General features: G+C 45.3%; 1 protein-coding gene across 1 annotated transcript; it reads left to right on the top strand.

The window, feature by feature from the left end:
• The first annotated feature begins 5,875 nt into the window (after nucleotides 1-5,875).
• Nucleotides 5,876-25,106, top strand: MXRA8 (matrix remodeling associated 8). Its single transcript, XM_042831675.1, has 10 exons — nucleotides 5,876-6,072; nucleotides 11,367-11,390; nucleotides 11,815-12,123; nucleotides 12,273-12,374; nucleotides 13,625-14,083; nucleotides 17,818-17,976; nucleotides 18,181-18,211; nucleotides 19,183-19,259; nucleotides 19,817-19,894; nucleotides 20,766-25,106. The coding sequence occupies exons 1-10, from the start codon at nucleotides 6,024-6,026 to the stop codon at nucleotides 20,789-20,791; spliced, it is 1,314 nt and encodes a 437-aa protein (XP_042687609.1). The 5' UTR covers nucleotides 5,876-6,023; the 3' UTR covers nucleotides 20,792-25,106.
• The last annotated feature ends 20 nt before the right edge of the window (nucleotides 25,107-25,126 follow it).

Genomic DNA, 25,126 nt, shown 5'->3' with positions numbered 1-25,126 from the left:
CAGTCCTACCCAAATGCATTCTGTCTCAGAGCTCTTTGTATCACTGAAGCTTTCCAGAGCAGAAAGACAGGGAAGATTTTGTCCGACTCTGCCCTTCAGTCTGCATCCTCATCAATCTTCTGTGCAGGGAGCCCTCACATAGTGCCAGAGTTTTCTAGGCTCTCCGTGAGGACAGAAGCAGCACAGTCTACAGACAGAGGTACTAATGCAGCTGGTCTGGGCTGTATTCCTAATTCTGCCACTGGTCTGCTGTGCAAGCTTGGGTGAGTCATTTCCTTTTGTGCTGTGTGTCTCGCTGCTGCTCCTGTCTGTTTAGACTGCAAACTTTTCCTATGAGGAGCTGCCTGTGCTGTGTACCCAGCCTGCCCTGTCAGCAAATGAGCACAAGTGTGGGGCCACCAACAGAAAGACCCTTGCAAACATTGAATGAGAGGCTGCTCTGTTTCTATTCTGATTTCCCTGCTTGCTTGTTTGTTTTTTTTTCTGATTGAGGCTAGTGCTCAAGTGCTCCCTTCATCAGGTACCTCAGACAAAGCCTTGGCCTGCTGTGATTGAGGGGGATGCACTCAAATATCCTGAAAGAAAGAGAAGAAGAAAGACAATGAAACAATTCAGTGAAAACATACATTAATCTATGGGGATTTAATTAAGATTTAGCATAACTGCATCCGATTCAGGTGCTTGTTTGAAAGATTGTGAAACTTGACACTGATTCAAAAGCACTGTCAAAAGGATTTGTTGTTTACAGGTTTTTGACAGTGATTTTCACAGGCTGTGAATGGCATGAAGCACTGTATCTATTGGCAAATCTGTTCAGCACCAAAAAAAACCATCTGGTGAATCAGAGCTGTGTGAGATGAACAGGAAAGAAAAGGTGAAGGCATGGAGACTCTCCCTACATTCATTTCTTTTAATGGCAGTGATAAATTAATGTCACTATTACCTAAAGCTTACTAGCAGTAGGATTCATGATCTGATGGGTCTTGAAGTGTTTGTGCAACTGGGGGTTTGATGAGAGAGAGACTCTGAGTGGATGTAAACAGAGCTCCATGGTAGTTTGTAGAAGCTTGCAGATTTGGACCTGCTGGCTATCTGCCTCTGATGGCTTTTGGGGCACAGAAACCCATTTGTCTTTTTTCCCCGCACCAAACCCAGCCTTTTGGATTTTCATCTTCTGGAAGAATCGCCAAAGCACATTTTTATCTTGGAAAAATAATCTTCAGTTTTCAGTCTGGAAAGAAAAAAAAAAAATCATCAGTTGGTTTCCTGGGCAATTTCTCTGTTTTTGTAACTGGTTCATATTAATGGTTTTGAGATGAATCCCAGGAATCTGCAGCTGACAGCTTTCCAACAAAAAGGAGAGTTTAAATACAGTGGCATCCAAGATGCAGGATGACAGGAGTCTCTGAGCTGCAGAGATAGGAAAGGATGCACACAGAGCTCTCACCCTCTTACCTGGGCACTCACACTTAGAGCAGCTCAGGAACACACAGGCATAGGCACACATTTCTGTTTGCTAAGAGCAGTTTGTTCTGTTTGTTTGGATGCTGGAGTTTAACTCTTCCTTAGTGCATATCAAGGTCTTTGCTTGGCAAAGAGCAAAGCTCAGTGCATTAAGCAGAAGATCAAAATCCTCTCAAGATTCCATCTGCCTAAATACCTTACATACCTGGAAGGTCTCTATTATTGCTGCATCACATCACATCAAGGAGTTTGGCACATAGGGAGATGGAGCTTTTCAGTTGGAGAGCTGAGACAGGCAGAAGCTGAGGAATTGCCTGCAAATGACAGGGTAACACGTACTGCTCCTGGGCAGCCCTCTCATTTTGCTTCAGAAATGCTTGCACAGAGCATTGCAGAGGCTACAACGTGGTGGGTTTGTGGATTCCATCTTTCTCTTTGCTGGAAATTGGTTGTTTGAGGGATACTTACAAGTGAAACTATTGACTGTTACAAAACTGCTTTGTATGTACTTAGTAGGAGGGTGGCAGAGATCTGCTTTTCCTGCACTGTGCATTTGCCTCAGCTGTTGGTTTGGTGGTGGATGACACAGGCTGGGGATAAAGTGGTCTCCAGTGAAGTAAAACAAAGCAGAAAAGCATCTGGCCAAACTCTCAACTTGTCATCCTGAACGCAGTCTTAGGAGAATGCAAATCCGGGGCACAAGCATTTCCCAGCTAGGGAACAGAGAATAAACATTGTATTGCTGGGTGTGTAAGAGAGATGCAGCTTGTTACATTGCTGGGATAATGATAGGCTTCACTTGACAGCCCTCTCATTGTGGTTGGCTCTCAGTTTTGTCCTTTCAGTTCACAGCTCTTGCTGCAAGTTGGATTATTTCAGCCTTGTTTATGGGTTTCATTGCAGCTGAAAGATTTATTTTAATAAGAAAAGCTTTGTAACCAAATGAAGCCCCCTGGGAAGTGCACACCCTCTGGTAATTCATGTGGCTCTGTGTTACGTTGCTCTTTTCCATCAGCAGGCAGCTCTGAAGATTCCTCTGCCCCCAAACTGGAGCCCCCAACTGCAGTATCTCTGCCTCTCCCTCTTTTGCTGCTTCCATGCAGAACTCTGTGCTTTTGGTTTGGCAGGATCCATGTTGGTTTTGCCCCCATACCTGTCAGCACTCCTTTCCCAAGCTGTAGCTTTCCCTGCTACTTCTCCTGTAAAAAATTATCCTTGTTTTTACTTTTGGGAAGAGCTGTTCCCTTTTCCTTTGGTTGTACCCTGGTACAATAGGTTTCACATTTAGAGAAGATGTAGGGAAGTTGCTTGGTAATACAAACATGGAGCATTGATAGATCATGCATGTAAATCCTTGTGCTGTAATTTGTGTCTTTGTGTCAACAGAGCCTTAATCCTGGCATTCCTTTTCAGCGCATTACGTGTACTTATAGCTGTGAAAGTAGGGCAGAAGTGACTGCTTTTCCTCCTGCTTCCCAAGTTTAATGATTCTGAAAATGGCAAGAAAGGATGAAGGGCACCTCTTTGCATCAGACCTGATATTTGCTCAGCTTTCTGGACTGGTGCTCAGGCCAGATGTATTGGGAGGTCTTTCAGTGCAGCCTGCAGGCACGGAAAACAAAAATGTTCAAACAGAAGGGATCAGGAACAGCAAAGTGCCCGGCAGATGTGGCTTGCTCATTACTGCTTCCCACAAGCCAATTAATCTGCCTTTGGGCAGGGCTTTTTTCCACCTGAGTCACCAGCATTTCTAGGTGAAATAGGGATGACTGGAACAGAAGAGCCTTTTCTGACCTGCAGTGAGCACGGCAGGTGCAGAGCTCCCAGAAGCAAAATCTCTTTTATACCTTCCCCACACAGGGATGAGCTGCTTGCTTTGGACAGGCTTTGTGGTGGGGCAGACGGCAGGCTGTGCTGCAGTGGGCAGTGAAGGGATGCTTCTTGTTTTGAGAATCAATACCCAAAATACCACTGCCTGACCAGAGTGCCTTAGCCTGACTTGCAAGGAGAATCGCATTAAACGCTCAGCACCTGATGGGGCAGTTGGTGCAGCTGCATGCTGGGGATCTCTTTGGTGCAGCGAGGCTCTAGGAACACAGGGCAGACTGGAGACTGCACAGAATGAGTGAGAAAAGGGCAGGAATCTGTGTCCCTTTACTCCCCTCCTGAACCCCAGGGCTGTTCCTCCTTCCTTCCACTGGGCTGTTTTCTTCGGGAGGCTGCAGTGGGTTTGGCCTGAACTTGGCTTCCTTCAGCCAGGAAATAGCCAATTCGTGACAGCAGCAACCACAGAGCTCTGCATCCATCCCAGCAGGCGGGCAAGAAGAGCCAGTAACCTCTGCAGTGCCAAGGGTGGGGGGCAGAGAGATGGGAAAACAACCTGAGGTTGCAGTGCTGGGAGGGATGGAGGGAAGGACGGGGTGCTGTGCTTGCAACCTGCACGATGGGAGCAGCTTCTTGTCTTCCTGCCAAACATTTCCCAGGCTCTGCTGTGATGGTGCAGCTGTCGGATCTGAGCCTCAGCCCTGCTGCCTGCCTGACAGGCTACAGGAAGGCTGCTGCTGCCCCCAAGCTGCTCTCAGCTTCTGTTGGTCAGTAAGGTGTTTGCTGTGATGCCTGGCAATTGGCAGCAAGTTTTAATTTTGGGGGTGAGCAGGAGACTTTGCATGCAAGTGCTTATGGAATTCCCGTGCAAATATGTGAGGCTTGCAAAGAGTAAGCCTGTGTGTTTAGGTTGCAGTTGGGCTGGACGTGTGAGCATCCAGGCTATTGACACAGCTCATCTGGGGAGCGTGGGAACTTGCACTGTGACTGTTTGTGTCTAATTACCCACAACTTCCCACTGAATAGAAATATGAGTTGAAGTTTGCAGTGAAATTTCATGGGGTTCTTACCTGAAGATGATTTTAGAATGTTTCTCTGGAAACAAGTCCATTGTAATTTGGGTCTGTTTTGGACAGTATGAAGGCATGCTGGGGTTAATGCAAGCTTTGTTCGTGGTCAAATTATTTAATAATGATAATAATAGCTCCAGTTTCTTGGAATGTCTTGGAAGCAGCTGGTTCCATTTGCTGCTGGAGAGGACACCACACTGGGTGAAGTTCTGGTCTGTTTTAGTCTGGCTGCTCCCAGTGCTACTCTTGTTGCAGAGCATTCAGATGTTTGTTTAGGTTCTGGTTGGAAGGATAATGCCCTCCTCTTCCCTTAAGCACAGCCCTCTCTGGGATTGGGTAAATAGATGGAACAGACCAATGTCAGCATGGAAAAATGCAAGTGGGGCAATTAAGTTTCTCTCCTTGAGTGCCATGGGAAGGTTTAGGTTTTATTTTCAAGCTCTAGTATGAGAATCCCACGTATATTTAGCTCTGTTCTACAGATGGAATTGTAACATCACTCATAAGTGTCCCTTTCCCCCAAATTTTCCACTTGATGACTAATTTGATTGTATAGTTAAATCTGCTAAACACTGCTAACCACAAACAACAGCAATCTTGCATCGTAGTAAGAGAAGTTTGCTGCATTTTGACATCTGTTAGCAGCACCTGCACTGTCTCCTGAATGTCTAGGCAGGTAATTTTCCTGCAAGTCTTGCATGAAAAGACTCTTTCAGGTTCATTTGATCACCTGCATAGGTGAGGCTGTTGGGATTGCTCAGGGGCAGATGGAGATGGAACCATGTGCTTGACCTAAAGCGATGCCTGAGCCTCTCAGAGCCACGGTGCCTCACGGAGCTGGATGGTTACTAATCCAACTCAATGTATTTTACCAACTACAGCGAAGTAAACTGCATCCTCAGTGATGGAATTGTTCACCCAAGTTCTCTGTGTTCTGGTCTGACAGGAAATCCTGTTCCCCATGTTGCAGTGGTCTGGGGCTTTGCTTGTGTTCTAGGCTTCTCTGCCTGCACTGCCCTAAGCTCCCACCTCTCCAGTCTTCTGCCATGATTACCCTCTTGCTGGGATAGTTGCTGTTAAGTCCTTGATTACAAATCGCAGGGCAGGGGAGATGTTGTTTTCTAGGTTGTCTCCTGAGACTTGAGCTTAAAGTAAAACCATACGAAGAGACAAAGATCAAAAAACCACTGAAGGCAACAGAATAAATTGTCTCAAGCAGACAGCTGGACGAGTGTCAAACAAAGGAAGGAACAGCTGGATCAAGTAAAGCACAAGGAAAATTAGTTTCATCCTCCGGGGAAGGGAGAAAGATTTGTTTCCAGAGCCCAGATCTGTGTGGGACAAACCATAGCCGATAAAAGTTTTACATCAAAGTCACACAGGTCCCAGAGGGAGGGGAAGGAGAGGAGTGGGTGTTTGTAGTAACTGTGCAGGGAGTTATGGAGAGGAAGGAGGTGGAGTGTGAGCGTGGGGGAGAGCAGTGGGGAGGTGGGGAGTTAGGACTTGTAGGTGGAGTAACTGCAGAATATGAGCTGCTGTCCACAGCTTTCTGGATGTAAATTGATGAGGTCATAGTGTTTTCCAGTTAGCAAAAAAAAAAAAAAGTTTTTTTTAAGTCTTCAACTTGTTTTTCAAGAGAGACGGAAACACGGAGAAGCTGAAGGAATGGAGCAACTAGCAAAACTCCTTCTGTGGCAGCTTTTGCTTCAGCAAAGTAAGCTCCTAGCTGGTCGGTGTGATGTTACTTGTTTCTGTTTCAGCTGCAGAGGATGGGGCTGGAGATGAGAGAGATTTTGAACTGTTATCTTTGTTAGATTTTGCTGAGGTTCCTTGTTTCGCTGGGTTTGGGTCTGCGAGGGGGAAGATTTATGGAGTTCTCAGGCTTTTTTGAGAGGAAGGGAAAGAGTGGAGAAATACTTGAGGTTAAATACTGCTTCATTCAGCATGTTTGTGAAATTTATTTCTTCCTCTCAGTTACTTTAATTGTGAATTGAAAAGCAGTAAGCTTAAAGGAGAGTACTGTAAATCTTGGATAGTTTGAGTTACAGGTCCAAGGCTATTTCATACTTTTGAAGAGGCAGAAACAGCTGATATGTTTGTGCATTCAGGATGGAGGTGCAAATGTAAGTTTTTGTTCCTTGTCAGCATAAAGATAGATAGGAATTCACTTAGATATTAAGGTACAGGAGAGGGATGAGGGCAAGTATGATGGATGCACAGCAACACAGTGACTTGTACATTTTCCTGTACCACTGTTTTCTGTAGGAGCTGAAAATACATCCAGTGTCCCAAGAGCCTGATCCTAAACTGAGCAGAGAGACCTCAGTCAGTAATGCTTGGAAGGCAGGAGAAGACATGAGGATAAATTGTAAAAGCCAAGCAAATCTACCTTTGCAAGACCTTGGGGTCTAAGGAAGGCACCTGTGAGCAAGGAGGAATTGCAGCTCAAAGCACAGTATGGAAAGACCTCATTCCAGGTGCTGACAATAGGAAGTGAGGAGCTTTTGGGGGAGCAGTGACCCTTCTGCTTCTCACAGCCCTTAGTGAAAGGCTGTGGCTTTCCACCTGAGCCTCTTGAAATTCCTCAGTATACAGAGCTGAGTTCTCAGTTTGGTTCCTGCTTAATGCAGTGCTCGTGTCACCAAATCATCCCCGATGTGGTGATGTCTAAAGGCAAGGGTTAGGAATGGAATCAGTCATAGGGACAGAAGGGTTATAGTGACTCAAAAAAGTAATGTGGGGGAGTGGGTTAAGCTGGGGGAAGGAGGAGAAGCACCAACCAGTCCAGCTGCTCCCCAGTGTGGCTGAGCATGCTAGCAGTGCCTGGGGCAGGAACAGCAGGTTGGGTTGCTGCACAGCACAGAGCCAGCAGTATCCCACCACAGGATGGGCGATTCTCACGGACATCTTTGGGTGTATTTTGGAGAGAGAACTCGTCCATCTGCCAGGGAGCCGTGATGCTGAGTGCTGCTGTACCCACCCAGGTCAGGTTAGTGTAATGAGAGAAGGGAGGAAATCTGTGTCTCTGTGTTTGCTGAGATGATCCTGCTTGGAGAAGAACCACACCCTCAAGTGTTAATATCTTGCAAGGAGGAACAGCGCTGTGTTTGGAATGGCTCTGCAAACTATTCCACGGGCCCAGGGCCAACATCAAGTACACGAACCAGAAAAGGGTTTACAAAGCTGAGCTAATATCCGAGCTGTCTGCAAGGAAGTCAGGGCAGATCTGCGCAGGATTCTGGCTGTGTGGTGGCCAAGGTGTGATTGCTTTCTTGTCCAGACAGGAGGCTTTTTCCTTGCTGCTGAGGCAGCACATTCTTGCTTTTTGCCAACTTGCAGCACGTTGCTACCTGCAGTGAGGTGCAGGGATGGTTGGGGCTGGGTGGGCGGCCAGCAGCTCCAGTGCAGGCATCCTTGAAAGCAGCATGCTCAGCTGGTGAGAAACTTGTCCCAGCAAGCTTTAAAACTAAACAAGTACAGAGACTCAGATAGAAGTCCAGTTTAAAGCCTGGCCTGGCCATCAGTTGGCTTTGTAGGGAAAACTTTGTTTAGACAAGGAACTTTATTGCTCACCATCTTCTGTCTCTGCCTAGGGATGGGCCCAGGTGGTGCTTCTGGCTACTGATCTCTGTGTTAAAGAAGTGGCTGCAACAACAGTGCTGAGCTCATTTGTGTAGATGTCACCTCGATGTGACTGTGTTATAAACCATGATGGCTTCTTAGGCACTGTGTCAGCTCCCTGAAGAGTCAGGCTGGAGTCTCTGCCATTCTCCAAAAGCATTTGGAAATAGCTTGTTAGCACAAGCTTCTGTTTTTGAGGTAATTACGTAATAACTCAATGGAGACCATGAAATCTCCTGCAGAAGCAGTGGGGTTTATGGGAAAAATAAAGGAAGATGCTGTTCAGGCAGCTTATCCTGGCATCAGTGGCAAAGCCCTCGCCGTGTCCCACGGAGCACATGTGCCACTTGGCGCTCAGGCTGCTGCCTATGGTGTTTGCTGTTCCTTTTTCTGTGCTCCTTCAGTGTGAGACAGGAACTTGGTGGTTTCATTAGCACAGGCTTTGCCTCTGCCAGCAGCTATCTCAGGGAGAAGAGGAGCTGTGCTCTTGTTCAGGCAAGACTCAGGGGGCAGATTGCTGTTTGAACTGCTCTGAGGACAGAGCCTCGAGATCCCCGAGCGTGTAAGATGTCTTTCAGAGCCTGAGGCTTTTACCTGTTGTTTGCTTGCAGTTTTTTGTGGCCTAATTCTTTACTATGAAAGTGGCAGGGATTCAAGCTGTAAGAGCTGGCCCTGCCTTTTACAAGGGATTAGGAAACTCGCAGGCTGCTTTCCTCTTCCTATGTTGTGGGAGCAGCTGGATACCTTGGGGATCCTACAGAGGGGCAGGCTGAGGCTGCAGAGAACAAGTCAGATAGCAGATAGATGTCTGTCTCTTTTTTTCTGAAGTATATCACACAGAGAGAGGTCAAAGTGATTATCCTCCACACAGAACTGCAAATTTAAAAATGAAAGCCACTGTTACCAACTCTTAAGGTATTTGGTGGTTTTGAAGCTGCTGGAGCCCCATGAGCACAAAAGACTGAGCTTCCATTAGGTGCATAAATAACCCTCGATTTTATACTTGCAGATTGGGTAGTGACTCACCAATATAACTGCTTCCAGTCTGTCCCACTCCTGTAGCTCATAAGCTGTTAATTTTGCTGATTTATGGATATATTGCTGATTATCTTCAGTAGCAACTGTGGTACACAAACAATAACTTTGAAAGCAGGCCGGGGGGGCATGTCTTTCTCTGGAATGCACTTTGAGTCTCACATAGCAGAGCAAATCTCATATTGTGTTTAACTACTGCTCTGTGTCCAGTTTATTAAAAACCAGTTGTTTTAAATTCCTTTTTCTCCAGGCACATAAGAGATCAGAGACATTCCAGATTCCTTTGATTTATAAGCTATTTCACTTACAGCCATCTCAAATAACTCAGTGTATGCATTCAGATTTCCAACACTGACAGGGAATCATCACAATCGGTTCTGCTTTCTTTGTGCTGTGGAGTTCCCATGGCTCTTGTAAAGCCTGCAACATGCCTTTTCCCTTCTGTCCCCTCTAGAGCTTCAGCTGCTGTGCTTCATCAGGCCAGCATCTCGCATGGGCTTTGTTCTAGTGACAGTCACCCAGGGCCATCTTTGTGTGGCAGCACCCAGCAAATCAAATTAGGAGGATGGTAAGAGGCAGGCAAGGCTTCAACAGATGCTCTTCCCTTTTCCTATAAAGAAGCAATGTCCCCTGGTCACCAAGGGGCACTCCTGGAAGGATGCTGGTGTTCTGCCAGCAGCCAACCTGGCCCTCCTGGGTGGGGCAGAGAGGGCTGGGTGGTCATTGCCATGCCAGCAGGGCCAGCACAGCGTGCACAAAGGTGCAGAAGCAGGACAGGCTGCTGAGCAGAGCACACTGGAAGGCTTAGAGGGATGTCTGTCAGATGTTAGGTTTATGGCGCTGCGTTTGGGCTCAGTGTTTTTTACATTAACGTGCAAGAGGAAAGGAGGGAAGTAAATGCATTCCTGTTGCTCAGCCAGAAGAGGATGTTTCTGCAGCACCGAATCAGCTTGCTGTCAATGAGCATTAAAGCAAAGCTCTGGAAGCACTGGCTGTGCAGCCAGACAGCTCACTTGCTAGCACGCAAGCTGCCACGCGTGTTGTGATGCTGTGCTGTTCCCTTGTCACTCTGCAGATGCCACCAACTGTGGGCAGTGCTGGCAGAGGCTGGCAGCTTGTTGTATTTTGCCATCAGGTATTTTGCAGCCTATTAGCAGACATCATCAAATAATGGGATTATAATGTCTCAGTAGGATTCTTTTCTTATATCCAGAGCTGTACAGGCTCTGTCCAAAAAATTTGTTTTCTTTATGATGCTGAGATTACAGATGTAGAAAGAATTCCTTACATTTGGAGTGTCTTTTGAGCTGGCAGTTCAACAGAGAGCGCTGCTCACTTTTGTTCTCTGGTGCCACTGCCCAGTATTTTGTGATAGGAAAAGAAACAATATATTCTCAGCCCGTGCACTGATGGTGTTGTTAAAATAGCCCCGATCTGGAGTGAATTTCTTTTCTTTTGAAAGGAATAAATTCCAGGGCTGAAAAAAAAATAAATAAAAAATGCAGCGTTTGTCAGGAGGACATTGTGCCTATGACATTAGCAGGACAAAACAGCTAATTATTCTGCTAGAACTCACTTGGACTTGACTGGTTAGAGAGATGAATGATGTCATTGTGTTGGGAATCCGATTCGTGCTCTCCAAGCGTGATGCCAGGAGACCTCTCAGACCCCTCCTACACAAAAAGCAGGAGGGATGGGGCCAGGGGGATGCAGAAACAAAGCCATCAGTTCGTTCTGATGAAGTTCTTCCTGCGTACATCTGAGTCACGCGGCTTGGAGAGAGTTGTGGTTGCTTCCAGAGCATTGATGGTCAACTGTGCAGACCAGGAATGTGAGCAGGAGGCACACATGAGAGTGTGTGTGTGTGTGTGTGTGTGTGTGTGTCTGGCAGCAATGTGTGTCACAAGTGCAAAGCAGAACGGCCACATTGCATCACACTCAGCTTGACAGGTTGTCAAGGCATCCTGCAGCATTCAGGGATTTTGATTCCTTGGATGAAATTAACCCCCTGTCAGTTACATAGGGGTTGGATTTGAATGGTGAGCCCAGGCCAGGGCTGTTGTTGATTCTTATCCCTGCTGTTGACTGCCCTTTGTGGAAGGATAGAGCACTTATCTTTGTGTTAGAGAACTATTCCCAGGCAGCAAGCACCAAGCAAGGTCGCAGTCTCTGGGCTTAACCACAACACCTGTGTTAAATAAGTGTGTTAACAACGAAGGGAGTAACAGATGGAATAATAACAGGAGATGGTGGCTGACCAGGAGTGCATTTGTTGTGTTTTGTTTTAGTTTGGTTTGTTTTTTTTTTTTGCTTCTTTAATTTTTGACATTATTTTTTGTTCTGCTTCAACAGGTTCTGTTGTTTATTTATATTCAGGTGAGTGGCATCTTTGTAATCTGCATGGGTTTCTGTCACCATAAGAAGAAATTTGGTGTTATGAAATCAGAGTCCATGTAATGGGGATTTCATAGGTAACTTCTGCCATGCACACCATGAGCTGGTGCCTCTAAACACTGGGCTATCTGAGCATTAGGATTAGGAAAGGGTAGGTATGACAGGTCAGATTTAGGATCCTGGTAACAGATGTTTTTTGAATGAAATCAGTGATTTTTAAATAAAAATAATAATAATAATGTACTTCTCCATTAGAAAGCTCTGTGTTGATCTTGAAAGTTACTTTTCTTCAGCTGGGTTTCTTTAGGGTGCAGAGACTCTAGAACAGGACCTAATCTCACTCTAGTCCCTCCTTTACGTGCCATTAATGTGATCACTTTATTCTTTCTTTGCTCCTTGCCCTCAGTGCCAGCTGATGCCTCCAACCCAGACAGCGTTGTGGTGTCAGTGTTAAACATCAGTGCAACCCGGGGCTCGCAGGCTGTCCTGCCATGCAAGAGTTACCGCATGGTGTGGACTCAGGACCGCCTGAACGACCGCCAGCGTGTGGTGCACTGGGATGTGTACAGCACCTACTATGGAGACAACAAGATGGAGAGGCTGTGTGACATGTACTCAGCAGGAGATCAGCGTGTCTACAGCTCCTACAACCAAGGGAGGATCTTAATGCCCCAGAATGCATTTACAGATGGCAACTTCTCACTGGTGATCAAAGGTACTAAACAGGATCTTTTTCTCTTTTATCTCTAAGCTTTGCAAAGGTCTTTTGGCTTCTGTGCAAGCATTTGCTGAATAGCACAAATGACAAAAATAGTTGGCTCAGCATGAAACGTTCAACTTGTCCTCTCTTCTCTCTTATGCTAGATGTTGCAGAGAGCGATGCAGGTATATATTCGTGTAATCTTCATCATCACTACTGCCACTTATATGAAACTGTGAAAATTCAACTAGATATCACTAAGAAAGGTAGGTGTGACAGCATGGTGTCCCTTTCTGCAAGGGCAAGTCTGGTAGCTGAAGTCCAGTGGTCCCCAGGTCTGAGCTGAATTCACAGTGGGGCTTGTGTGCTGATTCACAGCAGGCATTGCATGCTATTCTGCTAGCATCAGAGAGCACTGTGGATGAAGGCTTTTTGTCCATGCCTGCTCTGTTGCAGCTCAGGACACAGGTGCAACAAGAATCTTGCAGTGTATCAGGAGGAAGCAGTGCTTACTGTGTGGTTTTCTATTAGGTTCCCTGAATATCAGAAATTTTGATCAGTGTATGGTCTTATGAAAGCCCTTCCTCTCTTGGCCTGTGCCCAACTCTGCAAAGCCTTTTAATTGTACACTAGCCAGCCCAGTTAGCTAACTGGGCCATCAATGCTCCAGCAATAAAACATTCCTAGTAACAATCTATCATGAGTCAAGTTAGCCACAAAGATCTGCCTTGTAACGTGGATTGCTGAGCTTAGTTTGAGAAGCCTGTTGTTAAAAAAACAAAACAAAACAAAAACCTTGAATCCAGCTCTGAAAGGAAGTTTCTAAGGGCTGTTGGTACCTCAGTGTGTGCCACCTGCACCTCATAAGCACATAAGTTGTTTAAATCAACCTACACATAGTGCACAAGTAAGGTTGCTGGGGCTGATGGTGCTGGGGAGCAGCTGAAGTGCTGAGTTGTGTAAAAAACTGATGGGATAGAAGTGCAGAAGAGCACCCCTGCTGCTGTTCTCACAGCTTCTATGCAGTAACAACACCCAGGCTGGCCTGTGAGCCCTGGACTGCTCATCTGTGTTTTGATTCCTCTGTTATTCCTTCTTCAACAACAAAACACAGAACAGTGTTGCTTGAACTTCTTCAGTAATTAGGGTATATGTGGGAAGGAAAGCATTTCCTGCTTGGAGAATGAGGCACAGCATATTGAAGATGGAGTCTGTTATTCTTATTGCATTCATGGTCTGTTGAGAGAATGTTCTTCCTTCGTTCTGAAGCAAGAGATGAATTCTTACTTTTAAGGAAAGGAAGTGGCTGTGCTCAATGTACCCACCTGGGATGTGAAGATATGGGTGCCTTTGTTCACTGAGTGCTGAATTGAGTGTGAGTCAGGTACGTTACCCCTGTGGCACTTCAGGATCTTTGGAGAGGATGTGTTACAGGATTGCAGGGTCTGAGAGCAACCCGAGGTGTGCATGGGTGTCCTTAAGCAAATGGGTAAAGATGCACGTGTTATCTCCACAGCCAAAGCAGCCAAAGAGTACTGGGATGGAGAGAAGGCTGTGATTGTTGCCTTGGAAGGCAGTACTGTGATGCTCCCTTGTGTCAACCGGAACCACATCTGGACCGAACGGCACAGCGAGGAGGAGCAGCAAGTGGTCCATTGGGACAGGCAGCCCCCAGGGGTTCCCCACGACCGCGCTGACCGCCTCATTGACCTCTATGCCTCTGGTGAGCGCCGCTCTTACGGGCCTCTCTTCATTCGGCAGAAGATGAACATCACTGACACAGCCTTTGCCCTGGGGGACTTTTCCCTGCGAATTTCTGAGCTGGAAAATGCAGACGAAGGCACTTATTCCTGCCACCTGCACCACCATTACTGCGGCCTGCATGAGCGCAGGATCTACCAGGTCTTTGTGACAGAGCCAGTGAGAGAGAAGAAGGTGGTGAACCTCACAACCCACAACACTGCCCCGGCTGTAGGTGAGTGGCTTCTGGCAGTGCTTCTGACTGCAGGAGGGGAGGGAGTGTGGTCAAGGCAAACCTGTACCACAGACACCTCTGAACTGAAGGTGCCTCTCGAAGCAGTGCTGGGGTTTTCCTGTATGATTTCTCCTATTTGAGCCGTGAGCAACTCCTGCCCTTAAAATCAGAGAATTAGATGAGGTCTTGCCTCCCTCCCTCACTACTAGTGCTGGAGCTCTAATGTGTAGGCTGCATTCTTACTGAGCTGTTTCCATTACAGTGGTGTACCTGGAGCTACAAAATATTAGTGAGGATTCTCTGGTGTTGCTTTAACACTGAGCTGCACCCACAGTGGAGTGTGCCACCCACCAGGGCTGACTACCCTGCCTGCTGTACCGCAGTAACATCATGTCCTGCTGCTCTTTGCTCTGCTCTGCAGAGTTTAAACTCCCTAAAGCAAGCAAACTGTTTTTCTAACAGACTCCCTTTTCTGCTTGCTTTTATGAAACAGGAGAGGGTGTGGAGCAGGGGGTCTGTTCTGTGCTGCCTTTGCTGTTACAACATGCCCCTGTTTGCATAAGCACTTCCCACCGTGCTGCTCAGGGGTTCAGGCTGTGCCAGGTGCCAGACTCTGCAGAATCAACCACCAGGAATTTTCCTCCACCCTTCAGCTTTTTCTTTTTCTTTTTTTTTTTAAAGCCAATTTTCACATTTTCCACTGCAGTGAGCTATCATTTGACAGCCTGTCCAAACCCCAAACCATCATGCTTCGTTCAGGCAGAAAAATAAAATCCCAAGTTTTAAAAAAAAAATGCATATATAAAAGTCCCTTCGGTAATAATTCCATATTAACATTTTAAAATAATCATTGTGGCTTAATGTTTATTGGCTGCTTACTACAGAATTTGGACATCACTGCATAGTAATGGTGATAGGAGGACGGTTGGATGTTGATGATGTTGTTGTAGATGATGTTGTAGTTCCTTCCCAACCTTGTGATTCTATGATTCACACGTTTTTAGATATGTCTATTCTTCTCTAGCAATTAGTTTTTCTTCAAGTCACAGAAGCCCAAACCTCCCCACTGGGACTAAGGCTGGTGGACAGAAATCCTGGCTGTACTGAAGAGGGGTTGGCCATTGGGGCTGTGCTGACACAGGGACCAGAACACACAAGTATCAGTCTCCCTGCATCTGGCTCTTTTGCTACCCTTGAGCCCTATCTAAACCCACTGTGCAGATGGAAACTACGTCGTTGCCCACCCAGGAATCTTTCTCTCACTGTCCTGACTGTGGCTGAATGGTTACCCCCTGCCCAGCTGGCAGATCCTGCAGGGTTCTCTTGGTTTGGAAGCAGTGCCCCACTGCTGAAGGAATTTGCCTTCCTGAGAAAAGCCATTTTCACAACCAGCTTTGTCCCCTGGGGGCAGGGAAGGATCAGCTGGTCTGAGAGCAGTAGGCACAAAAATATGCTGAGTCGATGGGAACAGGGAAAGGAGCTGAGATTCTGGAGTGCCTTTTTGAAGCCCCTCGCTGATGGGCAGCCTGTTTGTGTATAGCAGCAAAGGCTGAGATACTGCTCCTCTGTGAAGAGCTGGGCAGAAATTTTCTGGGCTGTAAGTTAAAGCTAAAATGAAACATCAGGAGATAACAAAAAGCAAAGAGGTTTTTTTTTTTCAGCGAGCAGCAATCGTTTCTGGCGTAATTCCAAGGCTCAGAGCTGTTTCCAGACAGGAAATTTCATCCTGTTTTGAACTATAAACATGAGTTCAATGCTGTTCCCAACTCCCAGCAGAAGAAATATGTTGTATGTCTACTAATTTAGTGTATTTTTACTCTGCATTTGTTTTGGAGCAAGTGATTGAAGAATAGCCTATCTTGCAGAACTACTCTCAGTCCTTGCCAGCCTAGGAAAGAAAACGTGCCACGTACCCAGCAGCTGTGAGCTCTCATGGTGCAGCTCTCTCCATTTTTTCCAGCTGAAAGATCTGACCCTTCTACATCCTGATAAAGTAACGTGAAGGCATCTCTTCCAGTTTTTTGTTCCCCACCATTTAAGACTTATTTTCCAGCAGTTAGATCATGTGAACGGAGTGGAGGCAGAAGGGAAAACCAAGCTGAGACATACTGAAGGATGCCGGTGACAGAATAAAGCTGCATCCCTGCTTTTGCACCTTGCCATTCTAGTGTCAGAATAAAGTTTCAGTTCTGATCCTACCCTCCCCTGCAGTACTGTGGGAAAGCAAAGGGCCAGGAACAGGATGCATTTAGGTCTGCTGGCTCCATGGCTGCTCCAGTGGCTACCATCTCATTGTGGCAGCTGCTGAAGAAACCCTTCGTGAGGCAGAGGTTTGTTAAAGTAGAACTGTCACATACACTGTTTGCAGCTTTACAAGTGGCTTTTTTGGTTTGGTATTTCTTAGTGGTGAAAAATACATGCTTGCTTTGAGCAGGACAGCCAGCACAAAGCATCCAGCATCTGGATTTGGAGATTTGTTGGTTAGCTTAACAAGCTGCTTGCCTGCTCTGCTGCCGTGTAGGGTGAGGCTGGACAAAATCAGGGCTCTTGGTGCTGTATTTTTTGTGGGGAATATTTTGTTTCAGGACTCGGCCTATTTACAGTACTGCGCTGATGGAAATGAGCAGTTTCTAACATTTCCAAATGGCCTCAAAAGGAAAACCAGCTGTTGAAATAATGATGAACTTGCTGGCTTAGCTCGACTGCGACATTCTTGTTCGTGCTGATCAGTTCTGACCTTAACTGGTGCTGGAGATGTGGCTTTGCTTAAAGAGGAATACCAAAACGCTGCTGGGGAAGGCTGTTCGTGATGGAGTACAATTAGCTGGACACAAAGCCATGTCTGATAACAAATGAGACCAGCTGACTCTCATCCCTATGACTACTTAATCCCAGTGTTAAAATCAGTGCTTATTACTGGCTGAGGCTGGCTTGCTTGAGGCAGGCTCACTTCAGAAGACATTGCTGAATGGCACCGTGGCTTTGGGGATGTTTTCCAAACCTTTCCCCTTATTCCCTCTGACTGGGGTTGAACTCCCAGGAGAACAGTGGTCAAAACCCCTTGCTGGTGCACTCAGCTCTATTCTGAAGAGAAAAGCCTTCCATAGCACAGCGTGTCCAATGGCTTTGTGGTCTGTGCCTGGGTTTGTCCACTCCTCTGAGAGTTGCAAGCAGAGAAGTTGCTCTCTTTGTATGTGCAACGCATTGACCTATTTATTTGAGAGCTACAAAAATGTTCCACGTAAAAGTTTAGAGTTACCCTTTCCTGTGCTGAGGAACTGCAGCGCTGCTGCACCCACAAGTGGAATGGAATCTTGGCTTTTCTTTGTGGGCTTTTATTTTATTGATTGATTTTTATTTGATTTCAAAGGGAACTCATTCTTTGGCATTGAAAATTCCTCCCACTCTGTAAATTACAACCTTTGGCCAGGAGTGGCTGCTTCATACTTCAGCTGTCTGGAGCCGAAGCAATGTGGTGTGTGCGTGTTGCAAGGGACCCAGAAGAGGGCTGTGCTACCCCAGAGCAATCCTAGGTTGTCTGTTGTGGCTTCTTGCTGGACTTGCTCTCTGCTGTAAACAAAAGCAATGCTCTGATAAGCAGGCAGCAGCATGGGAATGTGCAATGGCCACTGAACATGCTTTTCAGTTCCACGTCTGGACCCACCTGCAAACATGCTTTGCTTTGAATGCCAGCGACAATTATTGCCTCGTATTCCTTTTTTCTCTGTTCTCAGATCCAAATGTTGTCAGGGGGCACAATGTGATCAACGTCATCATCCCTGAGAGCCGCATCCACTTCTTCCAGCAGCTGGGCTACGTCCTGGCAACGCTGCTGCTCTTCATTGTCCTGCTCATCATCGTTGTCTTCATCACCCGCAAGCGCAGGCAGAGAGGTGAGTGCTGGAAATCACCACCTCTGGAGTCCTGCTCCATGGCAGGAGAGGTGATTCTGCAATTACTGTGCAGCACAGTGCTTACTGGAAGCATCACAGCAGAGAGGACTGAATAGCTGCTATGCGTTGCCGTTATCAGTGGTATGTGGGAGGTGTTGGTTGGATTGGATATAAATGCTCATTCTATTTCTCGTCCTTATTTAGGTTATGAATACAATGTGAAGAAATATGGAGAGTAAGTATCATGATAGAGTCTGCTGTCTGTGAGTAGAATACGTAAGAACAAACTTATTGGTCTCTTGCCTCTGTCATTAGGAGCCTAAAACAGCTGAGGATCTGTTTATGAGAATGCAGCCACCTACAGCACAGACTGTTTGATAGAATTTCTTTGTTTAACACTCTAGTCATTTTTAGGGTGATGTTTCCAGGAAATACATGCTTGCTTCGTGGTTGAATATCAGGAAGCAAATTCCATGCTGTCAAGGTGTGGAAGGAGAGAATGGCTTGTAGGGATTGTTTGGCACCTCTGGTTATAACTTGGGAACTGATTCACAGATGGTGTTTATGTGAGATGTCATTAGGAGTTAGTGGTAAAGGGGTAATGCACAGATCTACTGTAGACTCTGCTGTGAAATGGACCTAAGCCAAGATGGTGTATCTGTGTCCCTTTGTGTTTTGTTACCTGTAGTAAAGTGGAAGAAATGGGAAAGTTCCAGAACAGATTGGTTCCCCAGTTTTCTAGGCAATGGTCAGATTTGAGAGGGAAAAGAAGACACAGATTAACCAGAGATCTCTTGGTGTTGGTAGAAAAGACAGTGAAAGCAAGAGAGAGGAGAATCAGATTCCCTAATAAGTAGTATGATCCTGTGGAATCTGTTTGACAGGTTAAGGGCAAACAGAGGAAAAATATCCATGTGCAGTGGCTGCCAAAGCTGTCATCTCTCTGTCATACTTTCTCCAGGGAAGCTTTGTAGAAACAGAAAAGGATTCTACAGGGATTACTGTGAAAATCACCAGCATTTAACAAAGAATTAAATCCTCTATGAGTTTTTTCAGCTGTCCTCCAGATGTATAGCCAATAAACAATTTAAATTAATAAAAACAATTTAAAAGTTCTTGAGAAAGCTATTGTGAAAAAAAAAAAAAGAGGAGCCAGTTATTAAAGGATGTACCAATAACCATTTTTCACTCTTGTTGATTTTCCAGGAAGGATGTAAATCTGAAAGAATTTACAGTCGACACAACAGATCTGACTCAGTACAAAAGTGAAGACATCAGGCTGGGTATGTATCAGCTAGCAGCCATTCTCCAGACCTGTTCAAAACTTGTTGCAGCTAAGGACTTCTTAATGACATTTCTGTGTTCATTTTGTAGTAATCTTTGTGGTTGTAAATGCACATTTAGGGGAATCTCACCCCTAGTAAAGGTGCAGCCTTTTAAAGAGCAAGCTGACGTGCTTTGGCTATCAAAATTGCTGCAGTGATGGCCCCAGTGAGCAAAAGGCAGATGTAAAAACTGAGGCAAGGAACAAAAGAGTAGCAGAGGGTGAGCTGCAAACCAGGGCAGCAGCAAACATAAATTGCTATCAGGATGGAAGAATCTGTGGTGCCTATGAGGAGCAGAGAGTTAAAGCATGATTAGTACCAGGAAAAAAATACAACCACCCTAAGATGTAGCCTGTTATTCTGTTGAGCAGTTGATTAACTCTATGAGTTACCCCTAAAGATCTGGAAATGATAGACCTAGGGTGCTTCAAGGAAGGGCTGATCCCTTGTAAAGCTTTGTTTTCTCTTAATGTTCTAATGGCTGTCTGAATTACATACATTCCTCCCTTATACAGATTACAAAAACAACATCCTGAAGGAGAAGGCTGAGCAAGCCAGAAGTTTCCCAGCAAAGAACATTGATTTAGACAAAGGTAATAATGACCTGCTTCACCCTAATTGGTGGCTGTAGGAACCTTCTGATGGGTTGGAGGAGGGAGGAGGGAAGAGCACAGTATAGCAGTGAGCTGACCAAGCCACAAGCAAATGAAGAATGGTAAACATCATGACAGATGGCAGCAGGAATGAGAAGCCAGTTCTCTTCCTATCCTTTCATCATGGAGCCACAAGATGCAAGTAGTGATTAGGCTTTTAAAAGCTTCTGGCGTGACACAAATAGAATTTTTCTTTATTGGGAAAAGAATCCCTAGCAGGGTTGGAATAGTGCATTTTAGATTACAACCTCAGAGAGAGATGCATCTCAAAAATGTACTGGCGTGGTCTTTGAGAAGAATCTGCTGTGCAGAAGAGTGTTTTGAGTTGAATTAATTTACGGGCAATAGGCAATCGCTGACTTTATCCAACAAAACAGCTCCTTCCCTCTAGGAGCTGAATTGCCTTTTGTTCACCCAGTCTAAATTCTGGATACTATCAGAGTTGCACTTATGACAAGCTGTGCTTTTAAGAAGGTTAGGTCCTGTGACTCCTTTCATACGATTTTAGAACATATTAAATGTGTCTGAAGTGGCATCAAGAAGAGAATGATCCCGAGAGTCCATGAGTTGCCTTGTATCTGCAGTTCCTGATGCAGCTCTCATGATATTTACGTACATTCTGCAGAGATGATCTGTGTAATAATTTGTATGCCATAAATCTCACTGTGAGGTTTATGAAGCAGATACTGGGGAACGTGGCTGACTGCAGATGGTCACTTGTAACTGTATAACTAATTCCATATCACCGTGTGTTTCTTTGGATGGTTTAAAATTTCATTCCAGGTCTGATCTCTGTTTCAATTGCTTTCAGACTTCAGGAAGGAATATTGTAAATGAAGACATTCCCAAGCTGCTGGCTGGACCAGAAGCTTCAATCCAAGATAGATGGAAAAGAGATGCCTTTCATAATACCACGTCCCTCCAGTTACCATACATTTTTCATGTAGAGTTTCTCCCCAGTAAGCATGAGGGTATTTGCAAATGCTTTCTGAAAGAGTTAGGCCATCTGTCTTGCGTGCATTTATGATGGGTTTGGGTTTACTTTCCTTCTATTGTTCTCCCAGTCCTCCCTCCCATTTTCTTTCTGATATTATTGTTGTTTTTATGCATCAATGATTTTTACGAGCTGAATCAGCAGACCTTTTGCTTTGATGTTACTGCTTTAAATAAACCAACCTGCAACACCAATCTTAGCTATCATTATATCAGGCATTTTTTTCATGCAATGTACTCGTTAGAAAAGTAATAGCAAAGCCTGATTGTGATCTCTCATATGCTGGTTGTACATTGAGAGGAAGAGTACTGTCACTTAGCACTTTATATATTCCAGGTACAAAGAATTGCTTATTCAGCCCTGCACAAATAACAATATAAATACCTCATCATACAAACAGGGAAATGTCAACATCCTCATTTTACAGGGGGAAGGGAGGCAGACAAATCTAGTTGCCACCAACATAGTGTTGGGATCAGCTCCAAAGAGATCTGGGAGTCTAAATTTGTTTTTCTCACTCTAAGCTTGACTGTTGATTTGTTTTTGTTTCAGTGCAAACCAAACCAAATTTGTCAGGAGCAGACACTTCCAGCTGCAGTTGGAGGTACAGTGCTGTAATGCCAGTGTCAGTTAGATCAGATCCAGAAATATTATGGACAGAGCTAAGCTCCTGTGTGGAATCTGGAGCATGATTTTCCTGCAGTCCTTGAGTGGATCCTCCCCACACAGTTCTTGTGAGCTCATCACAGAAAAAGGTACGATTACAGCACAGTTAGACTAACTGTTGAAAAGAATAACTTCCACGAGCCAACCATGAGGAGCAAAACTAACAATGCATTCCACCAAATAGCCTGTCAGGCACTGTTGTGGATCATGGTCCCCAAAAGAAGCAGCCAGGAAGGGATATGAGTTTACTCTTGTAGGTTTTGGCATTGTTCTGGGGAGCATAAGTGTGAGGCTGTGGGCTGAAGGGGAATTCTGCATTTAATTCTACTGTATCAGGTGGGGGTGTCCAAACATTTGGAAGTCAGTAATTACGTGTTACACTACAAGCAAGGTAAAGTGTCAGGAAAGCCAGAAAATATTAACAGCTCCATACAGTCTCTCTGACTGCTTGAGATATGCTGTGGCACCATTCCCAAACCATGGCAGACCTGTGGTCCTTTTGTGCATGGATGAAAATAAGGTTTCCTGCAGTTGGAAGTGTGAAGGCAACAGCTTGTGTTCTCATGGAAGCGTGTAGCTGGCCAGGGATTGCCAGCTTACTCTTTGAGTGTCTGAAGAGAAGAGCAGAGGAAGGGATTGAGCATGGGTGAGGTGACTGGAGCTGGAGCAAGGTCTCCGGGATGTTGTGAGTGGTGGAAGTGTGAAGAGGAGCTTGTGTGGAACTACTGTGAGTGTAAGGAGTGGTTTCAGGCTTGAAGCAGTGCTCTGCTTGCAGCTGCTGCCTCAGTGTGGATTTCTTCCTGTTGTGAAGAATCCTGAGATCTTTGCTGGTGATAAAGTAGCTGTCCAAGGAAGCATCTCCGTTTACCACCTAAATAATTGAGAATATCATCTGCTGCCTTCTACAGTGTGTGTCCTGGCAGTTACAGCCACTCTCACCACTTACCACACGTCAGTGCTATGTAATGGGGTAGAGGTTTGGCCAAAATGGAAAGTGATGTCATGGTTGGGTGAAAGTACCTACTACAGGCACACATACTGTAAAGGTCCAGGGCTTTTTTGAGAGCTATTCAGTACTGTGGGCCTCCCAGACATAGGAATCAAGTCTTGTGCAGACCCTTTCTTTCCACTGCTACCAACCTGGATGTCTGATTTACTGATGCTCATGCTACAGCTGAGCAAATCCTGATCTTATGATTTGTTCAGTTCTCCTGCTGTTCTCCAGGCAATTTCTGTGATTTCTGCCTTTCTTTCCACTTGAAGATACGCTTGTACAAGAGAGTTCAGAGTAGGCAGACTGAAGACTGGTGGTAAGGAGGGCGTGGGGTTGGGCCCAGGTCCTTATTTGCTTTCCCTTCTCCCAGGGTGTTCAGCCATTCCTAGGTTGCCTTTGGCAGGATCTGATTGGAACCCAGGCTGCATTCCTGCAGGTGTGTAAGGCTGCTCTGGTTATTCCATCAGGGTGGCACAGACTCAAATAATTGCCATTAATCTCTTTCTCCCTCCCTTTCATGTCTGTGAGTCAAAGGTTGGAGATCTTTACTTGCCAGTTCGAATTGCTTAGCACAGCTCATACAGACATCAGCTCAAAGTGGGGTTACTCATAAACTCCATTTAAATATTTTATTGGACTTCTGGGCTGCAAAATAGCTTAAGGGGAAAGAAATGTATTTGTTCTCTGAAACAAGTGCTAGGAAGAACTTGATGAGTTCCTCATCCTCGCTTTGATCCCAAGTTTGAATTTGGATAATGGTCAGACAAAGCAGTATAACTTTGACTGATCAAAATGGGAGACCAGGTTGAGATCGTGGTCCTTTTTCATCAGGAGAGGCATACGTTGTGTGATTGGGCTGAGGATCAGAACAGTGGTTTTTAAAAGCAGCCTGCCACATCCAGTGTGTAATTTACTAAGTTAAAATACTGGCTGAAGGAGATCCAGGCAAGATTGCTGGCTATCGACTGGTGTGTTTTCAAACTGTTGAAAGAAACCAGAAAACTGAGCCCTAAGCTGAAGAGGTTTTTGTTTCTTAGTTCAGAGAGTTAACAAGGGCTGTGTGCCCTCCACTGCTGGTGAGAAGCCATCTTTTGCTTGTTTTGTGGTGGGGCTTTGTTTTGTGCTTGTTTTGTGGTAGGTGATGGTTGATGGTTGGACTTGATGACCCTGAAGGTCTTCTCCAACCTAAATGATTGTGATCTTGCATGTGGACATTAGGAGTGGATCTGCAATCTGGATTTGTAGGTGACCACTAGCTCAGGGACAGGACTGTGTTCTGTTCCCACCCTGCCAGAGGCTTGATGTGATTCTAGGCAGGTTGGCTTTCTCTCTCTCCCATCTCTCATCTCAGCCTTTCTCTCTGAGAAATGATTTTGTCTGAGTTACTTGAGACTTCTGGTTTTCTTATGACTTTATCTATCTTGATAGGAAAACTGCAATGCAGGTGGGTTTTTTCCACTGATGCTCATGCTTGTCTTGGCTTTGTTACTCAGTCTGTCTTCTGTAAACTCATTCATTAGCAACTAACTGCGTTTGTTAATCACTCTAAGAATGCTGTAACCTGTAATATATGCTTTCCCTCATTTTATCATTACGTGATAATTTGCAGGAGAGAGTACATCTGTGCAAATTGTAGGCTTAGATTAGTGAAGATGACATAATCATGATCTTAATTGGACGTAAATAGAGAGGAAGGAAAATAAAATAAGAAGGAAAACAGATGAAAGAGTGAAGGACCTGCATGGAGTCAGTGACTTGTAAAAAGGAGAAGAAAGTGAAAGAGCCCATTTCAGAGAGTCTGGGGAAAAAAATTTCTTTCCATAAGATGAGGTCTTAATTGAAGAGTAAAAGAGCTTAATTTGAATGGAAGCTCATGCAGCTGTACAGGCAAACAGTGTGTGTTGCAGGTGGGGAAGGTTGGTTGTGACTTCTGCCAGTCTGATCCTCTGGTCTAAGAGCATCAATAGCTGGAGCATGCTTTTTCAGTTCAATTATCTTTGAAATACATGCATTTTAAGTGCATTTAGTGCATTTTAAGGCTGTTTCGTAATGCAAACCAAAGGGTGCTATGTGGGAACACTGGGATTTGTTCTCAGACAGTTCTGATACAAAGTGCTGCAGCAAATGAGCCCTTGGAGTTCATTTGGCTGATACAAATGAAGTTCCAATGCACTTTTGTATTTCTGCAACTTGATGACGTAGAAACAGGGAAGAACTGAAGTGAGGAAACAGTCACACAATGTAATGTTTGTTTGCCAGAAGATGCAGAAGGCCACTGGCATAACAGGCTGGAAATAGAGCCCTTTCTTTTCTGCTTCATGCATGCAATGCTTCCTCTCAAGACTGTGGGGAAGACCTGGTCCGTGCATCTTGTTTCGTTCTTCATTGTTGCAGAATTAATTTTCATGATTATTGTTACTTAACTTTTACCATTTGTCCTTGCTGTGTAACTCTCCTAGCATTTAAGAAATAAAGGAGAACGTAAAGAGTTTCAATTACAGGTTGATTTTATTTCTTG

The sequence above is a fragment of the Centrocercus urophasianus genome, unplaced genomic scaffold (assembly GCF_019232065.1).
Source record: "Centrocercus urophasianus isolate 14NV4802_14NV808 unplaced genomic scaffold, USGS_Curo_1.0 seq_36, whole genome shotgun sequence".
NCBI classification, from domain to species: domain Eukaryota; kingdom Metazoa; phylum Chordata; class Aves; order Galliformes; family Phasianidae; genus Centrocercus; species Centrocercus urophasianus.
Note: the sequence above shows the minus strand (reverse complement) of the source record. Positions and strands in the feature narration are given on the sequence as shown.